Source organism: Neomonachus schauinslandi, chromosome 9 (genome assembly GCF_002201575.2).
Source record: "Neomonachus schauinslandi chromosome 9, ASM220157v2, whole genome shotgun sequence".
Lineage (NCBI taxonomy): Eukaryota > Metazoa > Chordata > Mammalia > Carnivora > Phocidae > Neomonachus > Neomonachus schauinslandi.
The window spans coordinates 34,355,902-34,377,076 of record NC_058411.1 but is presented as its reverse complement, the minus strand read 5'-3'; the positions used below and the strand labels follow the sequence as shown (position 1 = coordinate 34,377,076).

At 36.6% G+C, this 21,175-nt stretch overlaps 1 protein-coding gene across 4 annotated transcripts in view; it reads left to right on the top strand.

Moving 5' to 3' along the window:
- FUT8 (fucosyltransferase 8) overlaps positions 1-21,175 on the top strand; it is a 327,874-nt gene that overhangs the window by 285,631 nt on the left and 21,068 nt on the right. For all 4 annotated transcript variants that reach the window (XM_044918092.1, XM_044918090.1, XM_044918091.1 and 1 more), the window contains one exon: positions 14,832-15,078. In XM_044918092.1, coding sequence (XP_044774027.1) covers positions 14,832-15,078 — 247 coding nt within the window. The remainder of the gene's footprint in view (positions 1-14,831; positions 15,079-21,175) is intronic.

Below are 21,175 nucleotides of genomic sequence, written 5' to 3'. Positions count from 1 at the left end.
ATATTTTGATTTAAACGTCTTTCTCGCTCTTTCTTTTTTGGTTCTAATATAAGTGATTGTATGTTTTTAATTTTTTTTTCAAATTTAAATCTGTGTGTTTTTAATTTTAAATTCCAGTTGCTCATTGGTGGTATATAGGAAAGTCATTGACTTTTATATATTAGCCTTCTTTCCTGCAGCTTCAATGTAATCACTTATTAGCTCCATCAGTTCTTATGTCAATTCCGTGGGATTTTCTACACAGATGACCGTGTCATCTGGGAACAAAGATAATGATATTTTATGTCTTTTTTTTTCCAATCTGTATACCTTTTATTTCCTTCTCTTGTCTTAATGAATTAGCCAGGACTTCCAGTACAATGTTGCATGGAAGTGGTGAGAGGGGACATCCTTGCCTTGTTCCTAATCTTAGGGAAAAGATACCAGGTTTCTTACAATTATATATGCCATTAGCTGTAGGGTTTTCTAGATGATCTTTATGAAATTGAGGAAATTCACCCTCCTGAGAGTTTCTGTTATGAATGGATTTTGGATTTTGGATGTAAATTTTTCTGTATCTATTGATATTATAGGATTTTTCCTCTTTAGCCTGTTGATGTGAGGGATTACATTAATTGATTTTCAAATGTTGAACCAGCCTTGAATAACCTAGAATAGATCCTACCTGGTCATGGTATATAATTCTTTTTATACATTATTAGTTTTGATTTGCTAATGTTTTCTTGAGGGTTTTGCATTTATATTAATGAAAAATATTAGTCTGTTTCCTTTCTTGTAATGTCTTTGTATAGTTTTGGAATTAGTGTAAGGGCCTCATAGAATAAGTTAGGAAGTGCTCCCTCTGCTTCTATTTTCTGGAACAGATCATAGAGAATTGATGTCATTTTCCCCTTAAGTATTTGGTAGAATTCATTAGTGAAACTATTTGGGTGTGGTGCTTTTTGTTTTGGAAAGTTATTAATTATTTATTCAGTTCCTTTGATTAATATAAACCTAACCAGATGATCTATTTCTCCTTGTGTGAATTTTGGTAGATTGTGTTTCAAGGACTTAGTCCATTTCATCTAAGTTATCAAATTTGTGGGCATAGGTTTGTCCATAATGTTCATTTATCCTTTCAATGTCCATGGCATCAGCTGTGATGGTACCTCTTTCATTTCTGATACTAATAATTTGTGTCTTCTCTTTTCTTGGTTAGCCTGACTAGGGGCTTATCTATTTTATCAATCTTTTCAAAGAACCAACTTTTGGTTTTGTTGATTTTTCTCTATTTTTTCCTGCTTTCCATTTTATTGACCTTTTTCTGCTTATTTTGGATTTAATTTGCTCTTTTTCCCCATTTTCCTAAGTTAGAATATTGATGTTATCTTTTTCTTTTTTCAATATGTGCATACAGTTCTATACTGTTCCCTCTAACTACTACTCTTGCTGTATCCCACAAATGTTTTTTAAATTCTCATTTAATTCAAAAGTTTTTCAGTTTCTTAAGATTTCTTTAATTCTTGTGTTATTTTTAAGTGTGTTGTTTAATCTCCAAATATTTTGGGATTTTCTAGCTATTTTTGTGTTAATATTTTTTCATTTAATTCCTTCGTGGTCAAAGAGCATACTTTGTATGATGTCTGTTCTTTTAAATTTGTTAAGGTATGTGTTTTAGCCCAGAATATGGTTTATTTTGGTGAATATTCCCTGTGAGCTTGAGAATATACGTTCTTCTGTTGTTGGATAAATATGCAAGACAAGTAATGTAAGCAAAGAGATGGAAACTCTAAGAAAGAATGAAAAGTAAATGTTAGAAATCAAAAACATTGTAACAGAAATGAAGAATGTCTTTGATGGGCTCATCAGTAGACTGGACATGACCAAGGAAAGAATCAGTGACTGTGACAATATGGCAATATAAACTTAAAAAACTGACTGGGAAGAGAAAAAGGAGTGAAAAGGATGAAACATAATATCCAAAAACTACAAGACAGTTACAAAAGGTGAATATACATGTAATGGGAATACCAGAGGAAAAAGAGAGAAACAGAAGAAATATCTGAAGTAATAATGCCTGAGAATTTTCCAAAATTAATGACAGGCACCAAACCGCAGATATATAAAGATCAGACAGCACCAAGCAGGATAAATACTTTTAAAAAATCTATATTTAGATGGGACGCCTGGGTGGCTCAGTTGGTTAAGCGACTGCCTTCGGCTCAGGTCGTGATCCTGGAGTCCCGGGGTCAAGTCCCGCATCGGGCTCCCTGCTCGGCGGGGGGTCTGCTTCACCGTCTGACCCTCTTCCCTCTCGTGCTCTCTGTCTCTCATTCTCTCTGTCTCAAATAAATAAATAAAATCTTTAAAAAAAATCTATATTTAGGAATATTATAATCAAACTGCAGAAAATCAAAGACAAAATCTTGAAAGAAGTCAGGTAGATGGGGGTGGGGATCTTACCACTAGAGGAAATAGGATAAGAATCACATCAACCTTCTCTTCGGAAGCCATGTAAGCAGGAAGAGGGTAGAGTGAAATACTTCAAAAGTTTTGAAAAAATACAGCCATCTACTTAGAATTCTGTATTCAGTAAAATTATCCTTCAAAAGTGAAGAAGCAGTAGACTTTCTCAGACAAACAAAAATTGGGGGAATGTGTTGCCAGCTTCAGAGAGAATGAAAATGATATAGGTTAGAAACACTATATATGAGTCTTAGAAAAGGAATAAATAAAAGGAAAATAAAATCTTGTCTTTTTCTTATTCTTAATCTAACAGATAACAGTTTGTTCAAAGTAATAATAGCAACAAAATATTTGGTGATCATATCTTATGGATAAGTGAAATAAATGACAACAGTGCTATAAGGGATGGGAGGGAGGACTTGGGATTATTCTTTTATAAGGTGCTTGCAGTTCCCATGAAGTGATATAGTGTTACTTGAAAGTAGACTTGTATTATTTGTAAATGTGTATTACAAACTCTCAGGCAACCACTTAAAAAAAAAGTTGTAATTTCTATGCTAAGACACAAGAGAAAATGGGATATACAGTGATAATTAAAACCAGAGAAGGCAGAAAAATAGAGGAAGATAAAGAAAGAACAAGGCCAACGAATAGAAAACAGTGACAAATATGGTTTACTTTCATCCAACTATATCAATACTCACTTTACATGTAAGTGGTCTAAAATATACTAATTAGTAGACAGGGACTGTTAGAGTGGATGAAAAAAAGCAAGACAACTACATGGTATTTACAAGAAACCCACTTTAAATATGAAAACACAGGTAGATTAAAAGTAAAGGGATGAGAAAAATACATCATGCTAACACTAATCAAAAGAGATCTGGAGTAGCTCTATGAATTTCAGACAAAGCAGATTTCAGAGCAAGGAAAATTATTAGCAATAAAGAGAGGCATTATATTATGATAGAAGGTCAATTTGCCAAGAAGCCGTAACTATCCTTAATATGCATGAACCTAACAACAGAGCATAAAAATACATGAGGTAAAAACTAACAGAATTACAAGGATAAGTATAGAGAGTATAGTTGGAGACTTCAACACTACTCTATCAGAAAGTGACAGAACCAGCAGTCAGAAAATCAGTAAAGATATAGTTGAACAGGACAGTATCATCAGTCAACTGTATCTAAGTGACATGCATAATGTTTATAAGCGTTATGTACAGTACCCAACACATGGTCTCAGTAAATGTTAGTATTATTACAAGACAGAGACTCTAGCTTATCTGAGGGTGAAAGACTAAGTTGTTAAATTTTATAGACTGAGGCTGATGTGTACAAGATGGGCCCTGAGCAAGAGTGGAATCAGGTGGCAAAAAGGAGGGTGTTGCTGACCCAAACAGACCCTGTGGCCACAAAGACATGGTATGAATTGCAAGTTTCCCACCTCCTGACATACAGTTGTACTTCCTGCTTTTTTTCTTGGCAAATTCCCTTGTATTCTTTTGGTAGTTTCCTTTTTATTTGAGCTAATTTGACTAGGTTTCTATTCTTTGCAACCAGTGATCCTTGGCTAAAACAGTTCTCAATAAGTATTTTTTGGTTGCTTGATATCGGTGAGAAGAAATAGTCATGTACAAGATTTGTTCTAACAAAACAACTATGATGTACTAGCTTCAGAACTCCAATATCCTTTATATTGTGAATTTTATATTCTACTCTAACCAAGCAAGCCATCATCAGGCAGAAGTAATATTCTATTCTTCGTCTTATCCTTTTCTGTTTTTATGGTATATCTACCTCTTATCTCCATACTGCAAGGAAAAGAAATAATGGTTTCTTGGTACACAAAGAAAAAGCATCCTTTAGAGCCAAAATGTAACATAGTCTTATTATCTGATATATGTAATTTCCTGTGCATTGAAGCCCAAGAAGGGCATTTGGGGGTCATAACACTGATTAATCCAGTTAAGTACTCTGATTTACAGTAGTTCTCAATGACATTTTATAGGAAATATAGTTGTCATCCATGGTGTCATGGTATGAACATTCATATTTTACCTCAAATATCATTTCTGGCTTAAGTTATCGTCTCTTGAGATAGTGAGTTCTGTAAGAATTCTACCTTTTGTGTAAAATTAGACTTTATTTTATTTATTCTTAAACTGCTTCTTTCAAACACCAATGAAAGATCCCTAATTCTAAGATTTGGTGAACACATTCTTGAACACCTTGTTTAAATCTTCCATAATTGTATATGCTTGGAACATACAACTCTCAGTTCTCCTCTTTTAGGATAGACAAGAATCATCCTGTTGTCATTTGGAAGATCTCCATCCCTCTAAATATTATTTCTCTTTGTTCTTGAGATGTAGTAGTTTAACTGAATGAATTTATTAGTATATAAACACAGTTATGATTGTCCCCTTTCATTTATGTTCAACTAAATGATCTATTGAATTGACTTAAAAATTACTTTGTATCACCTCTTAAAGCCCTTTCTCTGATCTTTTTTAATCTTTTAGAAATTCCACTGACATGAATAAAGTTCATTATTATAATAAGGCTGAAATTTGTTTCTGAAAATATAAAATATTTGTATTTATTTTGTGATTCATTTTGGATAGCATCTGTTATTATATCCCGAATTTTGGATAATATCATCAGAAGTAGAAACTTCAATTTATAAGGTCTTCAGGAGCAAATTGAAATTTGTTCATTTTTACTTATCTATTAATATACCATTTAAGAAATTAAAGGTGGAAATATTTTTTAAAAACAGACATATTTTAGACTGCAAAATATTTTTGCTTTAATGTTTAATAGTTGAAAATAAGTATATAGATGAGAGTGGTTTACATGTTTAATAAATCTCTTTATGATAACTTTGCTTTTTAGATTCTTTGTTCTGAAGTAGGCTGTTTCTCTTTCATGGAAGGGCTATTATATAATTATTAGGAAATAAGACTGTCATAGGTTGGCTAATTCATATTCTCTTTACAATCAAATTATGAAGGTATTATTAACTCTTAACCATGAGCTTTAAGTTGACTCAGAAGCACCCTAATTGTTTCATACAAATTATTTAAATTTGAGATAATCTGTCTTTAGCCATTATTTTTGTTTCTTCAGGGATCTCAGTATGAACCCAAAATGACAGTGAATTAAGTTGTTTTGTTTAGCCACAATCTAATTGCTTTGTATGTATATGTGATCAGTGTTTGAAGTTTATGTCCTTTACTTAATATTAAATTCCTTGATCTAGTGCCTGCTGTAGAGAGAGATGTGGACCTTACCCATTGGTGTTACCTTACTCGTACCTGGAGCCCCACCCCTCCCTCCGTTTTAAAAAATTCCATGTAGAGTCATTTTTTTTTTTATGTTATGTTAATCGCCATACATTACATCATTAGTTTTTGATGTAGTGTTCCATGATTCATTGTTTGTGTATAACACCCAGTGCTCCATGCAGTACGTGCCCTCTTTAATACCCATCACCAGGCTAACCCATCCCCCCACCCCTCTCACCTCTGGAACCCTCAGTTTGTTTCTCAGAGTCCATAGTCTCTCATGGTTTGTCTCCCCCTCCGATTTCCCCCCCTTCATTCTCCCCTTCCTGCTATCTTCTTCTTCTTCTTTTTTTTTTTTTTTTAACATATAATGTATTATTTGTTTCAGAGGTACAGGTCTGTGATTCAACAGTCTTTGTAGAGTCATTCTGCTTTCTGTGAAACTTTAAGGTAATGGACTAAGGTGGTATAAAACTTCAAATTCTGGAGTCAGAAGGATGTCTGGGTTCAACTCCTGTTTCTGACTCCTAGCTGGGTGACCTTGAACAAGTTACTTAAATTCATCTGTAAAATGGGGATAAGAGAGTACTCACCTCATAAAGACTTCGTGGATTAATTGGGATAATGTATGGAAAAGATTTAGTGTATTACCTGGCATGTAGTTGGTGCTCAATAAATGTCAGCCTTTAATTAAAGTTGCTGACAGGGAGCTGAGGCAGGGAGGCGATGGATGCAGGGGCTATTTTAGAAATGGCTTATAGCATGCATGGGTCATTGAAGAGGAGTAAAGTATATGAAAAGAACAGACTCAGGACCCTCATCCCTGCCAAAATCTTTATGATTTGGAATAAAGATATGATTATGATAAAATAGTAGCTCCTGATTTAGAGATTTTACAGGTAAGACTTTGGGGCCTATTGATAGATAACTCTCTGCAGGTTGAAAAATATGTTGCAGATGATGAGAAACCATAGCTAACCATGGGAGGGGAGTGACAGAAGTATTCCTTGGCAAATTCTGGTCCAGGTTCTCAAGAGGGTTGTGGTGGTGCTGTCCCTGATTTAAGTATAAATTATTAATGTCATAGGAACCATAGTGTGAAGTATCAAATCTGTACAAAGTATTGTCTTTTGTAAGCAGTAACAAGCAAAAGACTACTTCTCTCCATCTCAGACATCTCCTTGCCCTATTTGTCTTTTATCTTCCTCCTTCCTCCCCTTTCCATGCTCTGTTAGTTAAGGTTTCATGCCTTTTGCCTCAGATTTCTTTCTCTTCCTGTATGGATATCCCCTGCTCTTCCCCCAATTAAACCAAAAAGAGTAAAATATAGCCACTCCTTGAGTAATGTCTTTACAGTATTTACCTCAGCTATGCCACCAGAAGCTATAGATTGTAAAGTGTTAGCTCTCTTCACTCTAGAGACGTAACACAACCCAGAAAAGGAGAGAAGGGGAGGGTCAGCTGACTTGGACCAGACTGGTGGCTGCAGTGACAGCAGGAGCTGTGGCGTGACACACAACGCTGTGCCCCGTCCCCCATCTCTTCTTCCGCATTGGAAGCCAAGGCAGCTGGGAGAGAAGACAGATTCTGTAGTCTGAGATGGCAGCACGCTAAAGGTGGAAATGGTGGCAGGGCGACTTTTGGAGCTGCTGGTACTCTATGGGTTGGTTTGGCATACACAACGAGGGAGAGAATCACAGACCTGTACCCCTGAAACAAAACAAAACAAAACAAAACAAAAAACAAGGGAGATTTGCTACCCCAATCCCTAGTTTAGTAGGCAAGATGTTTGTTTGGTCAGCAATTTGTGGAGTGCTTTAGCATGGTGATACTACACTCGATTTGGTTGTCTTCTCTCCTCATAGCTCACAAAAGTCTTAACTGTTAAGATTTTCTTCTTCCAACATGACTATATTTTCATTTTCTTCTCTCATGGGGTAGCCAGAATTTCGAGTTATAATTCTTATGTTTTTAGGGTATTGGGATTGACCTATACCCTATTATCAGGAAACTCAAATTAGGCCTTCCTGACTTAACATTTGAATGATAATTTAGCAGAAAAATCACAAGGAACTGTAAGTCCAATATGAAACTTTATATTCTTAACTCCAGCCAAGTGCTAATCACAAAGGCTGCTATCAAATTCCCCCAAAGCAAAAGGGAACACAGCATGCCAACTGACAGCTCTATCCTGTGAGATCTTGGTGGCCACCAATAGACTCGGTCATCTCTTTCAGGAATCCTCAGGCGATAAAAGGTCCTTCCTCCTTCCTGTTTCTTTCAAGGAGAGTGACTTGTGGTGAAGGAGTAAGAGGAATACGAAAGTGGAATTGTGTTTTGTTTTTTTTTTTTTGTAATGAGAATGGGGGAAAGAGAGTTTGGGTTTGGCTCTTTAATAATTTGATATCAAGAAATTAAGCCTTATCTTTCTTTCTGCTGCTTTTCATTCCTCTATTTTCTTGTATTTTCCCCATGAGAAAAGCTATTCTAAAATTCTTTGGGATCCCTTGGATTAGAAGGAGTTTCTAAGTTAGGAAAAAGTACTAAATTATTTTAAAAAAAAAAAACAAAAAACAAAAACCAGAACACTCTTCCAAATCTCTACATGGAGCTATAGGGCCTATGCAATGTGAGTCATCAGAGAAACTGTTGACACTGTCCCATTTATGAGCAAGCTGTCTATGGACTGTCTGGAATCTTGGCAAAGTAACATATATGTATATAAAAGTTAAATGACTAAATTTGTTTCAGAAACATGCAGAATGACTGCAGGGAGCCTTCTGTTCAGTGGCATGAAGCAAAAAAATCTCTTCGGTCTTTTTTCTTTTGACACTGTCCTGCCTACCTTATCCTGAACTACGTAACTCACTGAGATATTACATATTTTCCATTAGCCGTTCTTTTAGTCCCATATCCAGTCTGTCAGAATAACATTGAGGTCGGTGAACCATGAGTCTGGTTGCTTTTGCAAGGCATTTCTGTACTAGTGAAAGCAGAAAATACCTCATAAGAATGCTGTACAATCATTCCCACAGTGTGATATGCTAATTCTTAAGAATGTTGCTAACACTGCACTTTGTTTCATATGATTGAATTTAGAACTTTTACTCAATTGGTTGAAGGCTTCAAACTGGCAGTAATAACAGTCTTTTGAGTTGTTGCTTAAGTAGAGCAGTGATGGAATTCTTATGGCAGGCGACAGTTGCTCATTCAAGTTCAAGAAGAAATCTCTATCAGTCGCAGTGGTTGAAAAACAAAAGGAAAGTAGCCCAGCTGTTCACTTTTAATAGTGTATCTTTCCTCCATATTTTAAATGAGAACAGAGCTCAGTCATTAAATGAAGATATAAATATTAATGTCATCATTGTTAAAAATCCTGAAGAATAGACCTCACACATTTATGTGACTTTTTTTTTTATGTCCCATCTTACTGTGTCCAAGTAAAAATCAAGAAAGATCCCCCAGTGCCTCTAGAGGTCTCACCACGGCTAGTTGGCTTTCAGTCTTGATCTCCTTTTACTTGTACCTCCCATACCAAGTCTCAGAGAGTTTAGTAAGAATTTAAGCAGTCATATTTGGCCACACAGTGTTAAAGCATGTAAATCCCAGAAGTCCAGAAAGTCTTTGTAGATCTAATTTAAGCATACAAATTCTTTGCTGTAATACATATTACTAGTTTAGACAACTTACTGTCATTCTATGCTTTCAGTGTAGAACAGAATTTTGGTCAAGTCAATTTAGTGATGATAGGATAGCCAGAGTCACTACCCTTCAGTTTGAACATTTGTTGATTATTTTGAAAAGATAAAAGCTGCCCATTATTCTATTGCCTATGGTAAACAGTATGAATAAGATTTACTTGGGGTGTGTATCTTCTATACTCCTTTGGGAGTATATCTTTGGCTCACTGAAATTGGGAACTTTGATTATTTTTCAAAGAATATGATGTTTTGGCACATAATCTCTTCCTTGACCAAACTCTAGCTAGCTTCTTAAGAATTGTTCAGCAGAATTGATCCCAGGGTAAAGAACTAACATTTTTTGAGAATTACTATGTGTCAGGCATTGTGCTTAGCTTTCTCCATGTAATAGCTCATCCTTAAAATAACTTGATGAATAAGATACTATAATTAATCCCATTTTACAGATGAAAAAGGTGCTGTTATCAATGCCATTTTCCAGATGAAGAAACTGGGGTGAAGTTAAATATAACTTACCCGAAGTCACGCAACTGTTACGTGATAGAGTATTTGAACATGAGTTTTTGTCATTCCAAAGCCCATGCTTGTAATCACTATGCACTATAGTCACGATGCTGGGTGAATAGGCATTTGCTTTACCATATTTGTTTGATGTCTCTCCCTTGGTCCAGCCTCATGTAGGGCCGTGAGTCTCAGCAGTGGGCACACTCTTTGGAAAGGCTCTTGGATATGATGGCATTTACCAGCTCTAACCATTCAAGGAAACCCTTAGGGAATTAAAATCTCGTTCTACACATCTGTACCTATTTGAGGGAAGTCTGGACATAATGTGGATATTGAAGGAAATCTCCTTAGGAGTCTTGAGACCAGAAAGCAGATAGCTTTTTTGGTTCAGAATTACCAAAGTGTTGCTTGTCATTCCCTCCTCCTCCCAAGTGAAATTTAAGTTGCAGATAGTGATGTTTTATTGGAGATTTTTCCCAACTGGCAACCCTATTCCAGACCTCTTTATTTTGACCATTCTGGCTATATGAATTCTGTCTTCAGGAGATTTTCTCCTCTTAAGTTCTGTTTCTCTCACAAGTCAGAGTGATACAGTCACTGAGTGGCAACTGAAGAAAGAAGATAGTAAATGCAGAAGAAATCTCATGGACTGGGACCCCAAATCTTTTCCACCCTTGAAACATTTTTCATTATAGCAGAACCTATTCATTCATGGTAGATGTTAAGACCTTTCTGTTGAATCTGCTACTGATTAATAATTCTAATTGACTAATTCCTGGGCTAGTGTCTCCGTCTTATAGCACATGGAATGATAACAGAATAATGCTTTAAAAAATGGGGTTGCTATGAATTGAGCAGCAGGGAAAAGGGCTTCTCTAGAGATACTTGCCTGCAGCTGTGGAGATCCTCCCTGTCAAGGAGCTAACTATGCTACTGGCAGAGGGCTATAAGTATACTAACAAGCCTATTGAGTCCTCCCTGCCTTTAGCAAAGAGAATGACCTTACAAAACAGAATTAGCAACAGGAAGAGGTAGTCTTGAAAATGAGTCTGAAATAATTAATAATGACCATATCAGTTCAAGTTGAAGTAGGCAGTCAATTGTGTAATACCTAGGCTAGTTTGCTCTGATTCTTTCCAAATGCATAGTGCTGACTTTTGTGTGACTTATACATATAAAACATTCTCTTGCTGGATGGTTGATGCAGTGGTACTTTTTTTTTTTCAACACTAAATAAAGTCTTAATAGAATGGCAGGGCACTCTTGATTGATCAAAAGGGGACATACTTAAATGCTTGAAATATATAGGTTCCAGAAAGCAGAATGTAATATAAGTAATGCAGTAAACACTAGATAGAGTCTAATCCTGGCCCTTTATTAGCCTTATTACCTTTGAGAAATTTACTTAACCTCTCTAGTTTATTTCCTCTGTAAAATGAGGGAGTTTAAGTAAATCTGTGTTTCCCAAACTCTGAACCTACCACAGATTACTAGAGATTAATTTAAGTGGCATATGAGACAATTTCAGACAATTTCCTGATAAAAGATTAAAATAAACATTGAATCGCATAGTTGAGAAAGTTACTTCTTTTTCAGTCTTTCTAATTATGTCAGGCAAATTCTCAATTTGATATCAAGATATCTTTAATAGTTCTTTAACACTGGATAATAACACTGATAAAACCTCAAGAGTTTTTTTTTGTTTTTTTTTTTTTATTATGTTATGTTAGTCACCATACAGTACATCATTAGTTTTTGATGTAGTGTTCCATGATTCATTGTTTGCGTTTAACACCCAGTGCTCCATTCAATACGTGGTGGGGGGTGGGAGGGATGGGGTATCTGGGTGATGGACATTGGGGAGGGTATGTGCTAAGGTGAGCACTGTGAATTGTGTAACACTGTTGAATCACAGTCCTCAAGAGTTTCTATAGAAGAGAAATGAATTCCATTCCTTCAAGGGGAAAGTACTGAAGTGCTTTTTTGCTTCTTTCTGTGTACCATTTCCCTTCCACTTGGAAGGAAAGTAGTATACAACTGGTGAGTTTAGGAGGAGGAACCAAACATGTGAGGCACAGCCCTTTCTGGCTTCTCTCATGGTACAGCCCCCTCTCAGAAGGCATGCTCCTCCTCCTCCCCTGTGTAGTAGGCCATGGTTGACAAACTCTGCTTAGGGCTGGGTGGGAACTATTAGGAAACCCATAAGGCCAAAAATCCAAAATAAAGAACCACATTCTGTAGTTTATCCTTATAGTAATCAAGCTGATACTTTGATTGCAATTTTATTCTTCTCTGTTTCTCATTTGGTTTTAAACTCCTAGGAGATGTAAGGGAAAAAGCAGTTATACCCCTTTAACATCGCTGATAATCTTTTTAAATAGAAATCTGGCTTGGGCTCAGAACCCTTCACAGGGAATAGTATCTATATAGAATTTAATAATATGGTTTTGTTTTCAGTGAAGTTATTTAGTTGCCATCTTTAAAATAAATTCATGCAAGTTTTAAAATGAATTTTTAAAACATTAAACAGTACAGATAGTGCATAAATATGGTAAAAATTATAAAGTTCGTACATAAATGACTAAAGTTTAGAAAACACTGAACAAAATTATCTCTAGGATCTGTTCCAGATTTAAATTCTTTTGAATATGTAGACCAGTGGAATAAAAAATGTTAGGTGGTAAACCAAGTTAAAAAAGGAACCTTCTTACATAACATATGTACTATGTTATTTTCATTTATTTTGAAATATATCATTATTGAGGAAGCTAAACTTTTATTTTTTATATAAATGAAAATGATAAATTCGTAATATTTTACTAGGCAGTTGAGTATTGATATCTTTTTGATAGCATGTTTTTTGGTGATGATATTTTGTTTTGTTTATTTTTCTTTCACTAAAAGCAGTTCTGGGAGAGGTTTTTGAACTAGAAATCTTGGAATGCAAGAACCATGTTATCGTTGTATACTCTGCCTCATACAGTGTTTGGAATATAGCAGCGTTCAATAAATATTTGAACTGAATGAATGAATGAACAAAGAATCAACAAAAATAAACCGAATTCTCTGTCTTGAAGGTATAGGCATAGTTTTCATTTATATCTGAAAGCTGTCAATAGGACTAGCTGTAAGAAAGCTGAGGCCTTGGAGCAATCAGAAAGGGTAATACTTCTATATAAGTGAAAGAGGGAGCTAGTTACACAGAGCATTTAGAATAACCTTGTTAGGAAGAAATCACAAAAGGAAGGTAGCCCTATTAATTTTGCTTTTGTTTATGGTCATATAGGAGAGGCTAGATTTTTTCCTTTCTTTCTGTCTTTTTTATAAAAAAAACTGTTTTCCCTTCCTTTTTTTCTCTCTCATTCATGTACTACATCTCTTATCATGTCCATATCAGAGAAAGCACCCCAGTTTCCCTTGCCTTAGGGATATTATTAGAGCTTAATTTAAAATGTAGCTCACTCTTTCCCCATACACTCTTAATTATAGTTTCTCATCTGATAGAGGTGCCCACCCCTTTCTTTCTTTCTTCCTTCCTTTTTTTTTTTTTTTTTTTTTGGTGCCCACCTCTTAACTGGCACCCTAGATGAACTGCAATACTGGTAAATTTTTTTATTGCCATTTATTCGTGCAACAAATGTCATGTTTCAAGGGCTTTGTTCTAAGAATACTGAAATGAATCTTACATATCAGAGAGAATATTAACCAGACATTTTTAATTTTTAGTTAGGCCAACTGACTTTCTAATAATCATGCAGTTGGTTTGAGTGATTACTTTCCCAGGTCATGTAATTTACCTTAAAACATTTTGCATATATGCAAAAAAAAAAAAAACAATTTGAGGACTGTGTTCCATTCTGGTAAATACATTTTAAATGTATTCTAGGTTTATTCTCTATAAATGCATTCTTTTTTTAATGGTCCAGTGATAAACTGTGATTCTAATTCATTATGCACAATGACAACATCTTAAGTGGAGTCATTTTGTATGTTCGGGTTCATATTTTCTGTTATTGAAATTTAAATCAGTACATTTATATTTGTGAAATTTCTGTGCCTGATGTCTTTGTGTCTTCTAGTTATTACTATGTGATCTTCAATACATAAACTCTAAAGTCACTGGCTTATCCCATTTTGGGATGTTCATCTCATTGCCTTATAAAATTGATAGAACAGCAATAATATTAATGATATAGAAGTTGGTTCTGAAACTAATCATCATCTACAAAAATTAGTATCTAATCTCTATTCTAACTTTAAATTAATATCCAGGTAAACAGTCAACATAGATTATATTATTATCATAACTGAAAATATAGATAATTTGGCCAAGAAAAAAGAAGACTTTAGAATTATCTGTGTTTTTTTTTCTTTAAAAGATATAACTGCTTGGTTTATAATTATAATCTTTAGGTATCTCTAGTATCATTGTGCTCTGTCATGAAAGTAATGCAAAAGCCATTGGCTATAATGACAATCTGGAAGTTTTGAGAACGCTTTATTGTCTAGTTCACAAACAATTAAAAAAACAGAACTTTGCCTCGCTGGCTGTGTTCACTAGCAATACGGTTATTCTCTGATTAGATATTTTGAGTGCTGGATACATCCTTATCTGGGGTATGAGGTGTTGATATGGCAGCTATGTTATGACAGGAAAAAAAGAAAAAACGCCATGGGCTTGAGAGGCAGACCAACCTAAATGTGCAATTTAGCTCTGTCACTTCTGTGCTAGTACCTTAGGCAAGTGACTTAACTGCCTCTGTAAAGTGAGAATTATAATACTGCTTTAGAGTTGCTCTGAGGATGAAAGCATCCAGAGTGAGTTCTTCTTAAATGGTAACTGTATGAGGAAAGCAGTATGGTGATGATACGTTTTGATATTCTCACAGGTGAAGTAAAGGACAAAAATGTTCAGGTGGTTGAGCTCCCCATTGTAGACAGTCTTCATCCTCGTCCACCATATTTACCCCTGGCGGTACCAGAAGACCTTGCAGATCGGCTCGTACGAGTCCACGGTGATCCTGCAGTGTGGTGGGTGTCCCAGTTTGTCAAATACTTGATCCGCCCACAACCTTGGCTGGAAAAGGAAATAGAAGAGGCTACCAAGAAGCTTGGCTTCAAACATCCAGTTATTGGGTAAGAATCTGATATATTCCTCATAAAGTGATGTGTAGTAGCAGAGATATGTATAGTTTACAATATACTGTAAACTTTATGATACACAGTTTAATTTGCAGAGCCCCACCCAAAAACAGATGTTCCAGAGTTTACCTTAGGTCACAGGGAGATCATTTTTCCTTTGTTCACTTAGAACAGCTGAGTCATCATACTTTGTTACCTTCATTCATTATTTATTCATTCAACAAATATATTAAACCCATATTTCTGAAATTAAACCCTGTCTCCTGGGGAAGCTAGCAAAATTTTATTTTATTGAGAGTATTTTGGATGTTATACATGACTCCTGTCTTATCCTAACAAGGCCATGAGATGAAGCTGTCACATTTATAGCTTTTCTATTGTACTTTTTTTAGGCTTCATTAATTACCACTGGTGATTATTTTGCATTTTTTTGATGTTCTGTTTTCTTTTCTGTCCTGGAAGCTATTTTTGAGAATAAGAGGACTATTTATAGCGTAAGATAATGTTAAAATTATTATTTAAAATTATCTCTTGGCCCACTTAGGAATTATCATGTCCATATGCAATGAGTCTCATGCTTATGTTCAGGGAGATGTATCAGGAAATCCTATGACCAAGGAGAATCCAAAGAAGCATCTTTGCTCATAAGTATGTGCTCCTGTACACATACATAAAAAAGTTATGGGAAGAGGAATTTTCCTGAGTCCCGGTGCCAGATTTCATACCTTGGGAAAATTTTCTTTGCCTAATGGAAAGAATACTGGACTGAGACTTAAGTGACCTGGCCAGTATCCCTGGCTTTTTCCTAATTCTGGACCAAGTAACTTATTAATGGTATTGGGCTTTGATTTTTCCATCTGTAAAATAGGGAAGGTAATACCTGCCCTGAAAGTGATGATAAGGAGGATAAAAAGATTTTAGTTCAGTGGGGAAAAAAAGTACTGTAAAGTATTACTACCTTTCAGAGAAACTGATGCTAAAATAATTCCTGAAAATAAACTTGTAAGCTAGGCTATGGCATTCTGTAGCTTATGCTGTTTGTAATAAAGTCAGCTATTGAGTAATATTAATACATGTGTTGATTCATTCACTTATTTGCAGAACATTTATTGAATACCTACTACTGTGAGGGACGGAGATTTTTTTTTCTTAATGGCTTCTTCTAGCTTATTATAGTCTATTGGAAAAGAGACATGCACAGCTAACATTATATGGGTAGAATGTGATAAATACCCTGAGAGGTATTTATGAGAGGTCAGGGAAGAAGAAATGTACTTCCATCTGTATCAGGAAAGTCTTCATAGATTCAGTGTTTGAACAGGATCTTGAAAGATAACAGTATAGTAATTAAATTACCAAAATACCTTCAACTACATTATGTCATTGATTCTATAACACAGTTCTGTGAAGTGGGCAGAGGTAATCATTTTACAGGTAAGGAAACTAAAGGAAAGAAAATTTCTGCCCAAAGTTCCAGAGTTAATAAAGGCAAAACCAGGACTTAGACCATCTTAACTTTGCTTGGAAGCTTTCCTGCAGACCAGAAAGCTACCCTAATTGTCCATGGACCATCCATCATATTAAGAGTTGGCCAAATATAGAAAATTGAAGTACCACAGATAATTATTTGTACATTGAGGTAGTGTGCTGTAATGAAAGAGAAGGACACTAGAATTCAAGAATCTGGGGGTACCATCTAACTTCTACCACTAACAAATTATGTGACTTTGGGCAATGTACTTGATCATTCTGGGTCTTCATTGATTGCCACTCTTTCCTTGTTTAAAACTGAAAAAACTAAGTTAGATGGTATCTAAGGTTTCTATTCACATATTACTAAACAATTAGATTTTTGTGTCCACCCAACATTCATTCATTTATTCATTGTATTTGGTGCTGTTGGAAATAAATAAAATCAGATTCCCCACCCTGAAAGAGCTTGATATCTAATACAGATGACCATTGAACAATGCAGGGTTAGGACTGCTCACCCCCCATGCAGTTGAAAATCCATGTATAACTTTTGACTCCTCCAAAACTTAACTACTAATAAATAGCCTGCTGTTGGCTGGAAGCCTTACCGATAACATAAATAGTCGATTAATACTTATTTTTTATGCTATATGTATTATATACTGTATTCTTACAATAAAGTAAGCTAGAGAAAAGAAGGTGTTATTAGAAAATCATAAGGAAGAGAAAATACATTTACAGTACCATACTATAAAAAGTCTGTGTACAAGTGGACCCACACCATTCACACCTACGTTGTTGAAGGGGCAGCTGTAGTGAAAAGCAAGTATACAACTTTTACTTTGGTGACAACTAGGTTGAAATGTATGTGAGAGAAACTAGCTTCCCTTTGCCTTATGTTTTCTTTATATGTCTTCATATTTTTCACTGATAATGTCTTCAGAAGCATCAGTTTCCTTAACTATCTGATGAAAGACTTACATTAAATTAAAATGACTTCTAATACCTTTCACAGGCCTAATATCCTGATTCTTCCATAAAGACCATCATGCTCCTCTCTCAAATTCTTGATTCAGGCCTAATTTCAGGAGTACTTGGAGAATTGAGAATATTGATGAGTAGTACTCTGCCACTACCTCAGATGCTCCTCTTCCTTTGATTCTTCCTCTGTTATTACAGCTCTTATTTGTTTTTATTTTCATTTTCATTTTCATATGTCCCACCCCACATCTTCCCTTGTCTTAGTCTTCATATGTATAGAAGTTACTGATCCCCATTTTATTTATTTTTAAAGAGTCTATTTATTTGAGAGAGACTGCATGAGCGGGGAGGGAAGGGCAGAGGGAGAGGGAAAAGCAGACTCGACAAGGACCCTGGGATCATGACCTGAGCCACCCAGGCACCCCTGATCCCTATTTTTTTTTTAATAAAGATTTTATTTATTTATTTGACAGAGAGAGACACAGTGAGAGAGGAGCACAGGCAGGGGGAGTGGAGGGGGAAGAGGCAGGCTTCCCGCCGAGCGGGGAGCCCGATGCGGGGCTCGATCCCAGAACGCTGGGAACATGACCTGAGCTGAAGGCAGGCGCTTAACGACTGAGCCACCCAGGCGCCCCCCTGATCCCTATTTTAAATGCTAGAGCTAAAGAAAGTACATGGTGAAATTATGAGTAACAAATAGTGCTTCTTCTCATGAAGCTTTTCATTGAAATTCAGTGGAATTGTTCTTTCTGTCCCACTTCATCTCTATGGAGCACAGTGAACAATTCCAATTTCATGACAGAAGCAGTGATTAAGAAGGATGTGGGAAGGGGGGGCGGAGCAAGATGGAGGAGTAGGAGACCTGGATTTCGTCTGGTCCCAGGAATTCAGCTGGATAGGGATCAAACCATTCTGAACACCTACAAACTCAACAGGAGATCGAAGAAAAGAATAGCAACAACTCTCTGAACAGAAAAGCGACCACTTTCTGGAAGGTAGGATGTGCGGAGAAGTGAATCCGAGGCGATATTCGGGAGGATGGACAGCGGGGGAGGGGGCCTCCAACAGCCGCTTCTGGCAAGTGATAGAGCCCCGGAGCACAAAAGCAGAACTTTTAGAGTCTGCTCCGCTGAGGGACGTTGCTCCAGTGGCTAAGTGGGGGGTGGAACCCTCTTGGGACAGTGTGGTCTCAGGACCCTTGGGGTCACAGAAAGACCGGGGGTCCCTGAGTGCAGCAGAGCTCCCAGGTATTGGAGCAGGGAAGCCGGCTGCAGAGATGGAGCCGAGGCGCAGGCTCTCAGCTCAGGGTTGCCATAAACTGTGATCCGTGGCACTGTTGGGCCACTGCTCTTCCAGGAGGGACCCAACAAGCAGCAGATCCGGGGAGACTCCCCTTCCTCCCCGGGGAGGAGCGGTGTGGGAGTGCACCGCAGGGATCTGCTGGGTTTGGAGACGCCACACTGAGTTGGGTGCCAGAGATAGAAACGCTTGGTCACAGGCCGGGTGAGTCCAGAGTGCGGCCGGAGACCGGGGAGACGGGAGTGATTGACTGCTTTTCTCTGGGGTCTCACTGAGGAGCGGGGCCCCAAGTTCTCGGCTCCTCCGGGGCAGAGATTCAAGGCCGCCATTTTCACTCTCGGCCTCCAAAGCTGTACAGAAAGCTTGCAGGGAACAAAAGCTCCCGAGAGCAAACCCGAGCAGCTTTCTCAGCCCAGACCGGGCAAGGGCGGGGCAATTCCGCCTCCAGCAAAGACATTTGGGAACCACAGCAACAGGCCCCTCCCCCCGAAGATCAGCAAGAACAGCCAGCCAAGACCAAGTTTACCGATCAATGAGAACGGCAAAATTCCAGCACTAGGGGAATAATGCACATAGAATCCATGGCTTTTTTACCATGATTGTTTAGTCTTTCAGAGTTAATTTTTTTTTTAACTTTTTTTTTTTTAATTTTTCTTTTTCCCTTTTTCAACCAACATCTTATCATTCCCCTTTTTAAAAACATTTTTATTTTTCATTTTTAGAGTCCTATTCTACCCCTTCATAGTAGTTACCCTTATTTTTGGCATATATATTTAAGTTGTTCTCTCTTTAAAATTTTGAGATAGTTTCTTCTAACAGATCAAAATATACCCTAAATCTCTAGTGTATGGTTTTGTTCTACTCTCCTGCCTGATCACATTCTCTCCCTTTTTTTTCCTTTTTTTTTTAAATCCTCTTCTTTCTCTTTTCAAACAACTTCTTATCAATTCCTTTTATAAAATTTTTTATAATTTTCATCTTTACAGTCATAGTCCATCCCTTCATCATATCAACCCTTCTTTTTGTACATATATAAGTTTTTCTTTCTTTAAAATTTTGGGAGGCACTTTCTTCTAACAGACAAAAATACACCCAAAATCTAGTGTGTGGCACTGATCTATATACCAGCCTGATCATGTTTGATCATATTCTGTTTTTTTTGTTTTGTTTTGTTCTGTTTTTGTTTGTTTTTATCTTTTTCTTTTTCTTTTCTTTTTTTTTTTTCTTTTTCTCTTTTCTTTCTTTCCCCCCAGTTTCAGGTCTTTTCTGATTTGTTTAGAGTATATTTTCTGGGGACGTTGTTACCCTGTTAGCATTTTGTTCTCTCATTCATCTATTCTCCTCTGGACAAAATGACAAGACGGAAAAAATCACCTCAACAAAAAGAACAAGAGGTAGTACCGACTGCCAGGGACCTCAATACGGACATTAGTACGATGTCAGATCTAGAGTTCAGAATCATCACTTTAAAGATACTAGCTGGGCTTGAAAAAAGCATGGAAGTTATTAGAGAAACCCTTTCTGGAGAAATAAAAGAACTAAAATCTAACCAAGTCGAAATCAAAAAGGCTATTAATGAGGTGCAATCAAAAATGGGGGCGCTAACTCCTAAGATAAATGAGTCAGAAGAGAGAATCAGTGATATAGAAGACCAAATGATGGAAAATAAAGAAGCTGAGAAAAAGAGAGATAAACAACTACTGGATCACGAGGGCAGAATTCGAGAGATAAGCGATACCATAAGACGAAACAACATTAGAATAATTGGGATCCCAGAAGAAGAAGAAAGAGAGAGAGGGGCAGAAGGTATATTGGAGCAAATTATAGCAGAGAACTTCCCTAATTTGGGGAAGGAAACAGGCATCAAAATCCAGGAAGCACAGAGAACCCCTCTCAAAATCAATAAACATAGGTCAACACCCAGACATCTAATAGTAAAACTTACGAGTCTCAGAGACAAAGAGAAAATCTTGAAAGCAGCTCGGGACAAGAGATATGTAACCTACAATGGTAGAAATATTAGATTGGCAACAGACCTATCCACAGAGACCTGGCAGGCCAGAAAGGACTGGCATGATATATTCAGAGCACTAAATGAGAAAAATATGCAGCCAAGAATACTATATCCAGCTAGGCTGTCATTGAAAATAGAAGGAGAGATAAAAAGCTTCCAGGACAAACAAAAACTAAAGGAATTTGCAAACACGAAACCAGCCCTACAAGAAATCTTGAAAGGGGTCCTCTAAGCAAAGAGAGAGCCTAAAAGCAACATAGACTAGAAAGGAACACAGACAATATACAGTAACAGTCACCTTACAGGCAATACAATGATACAAAT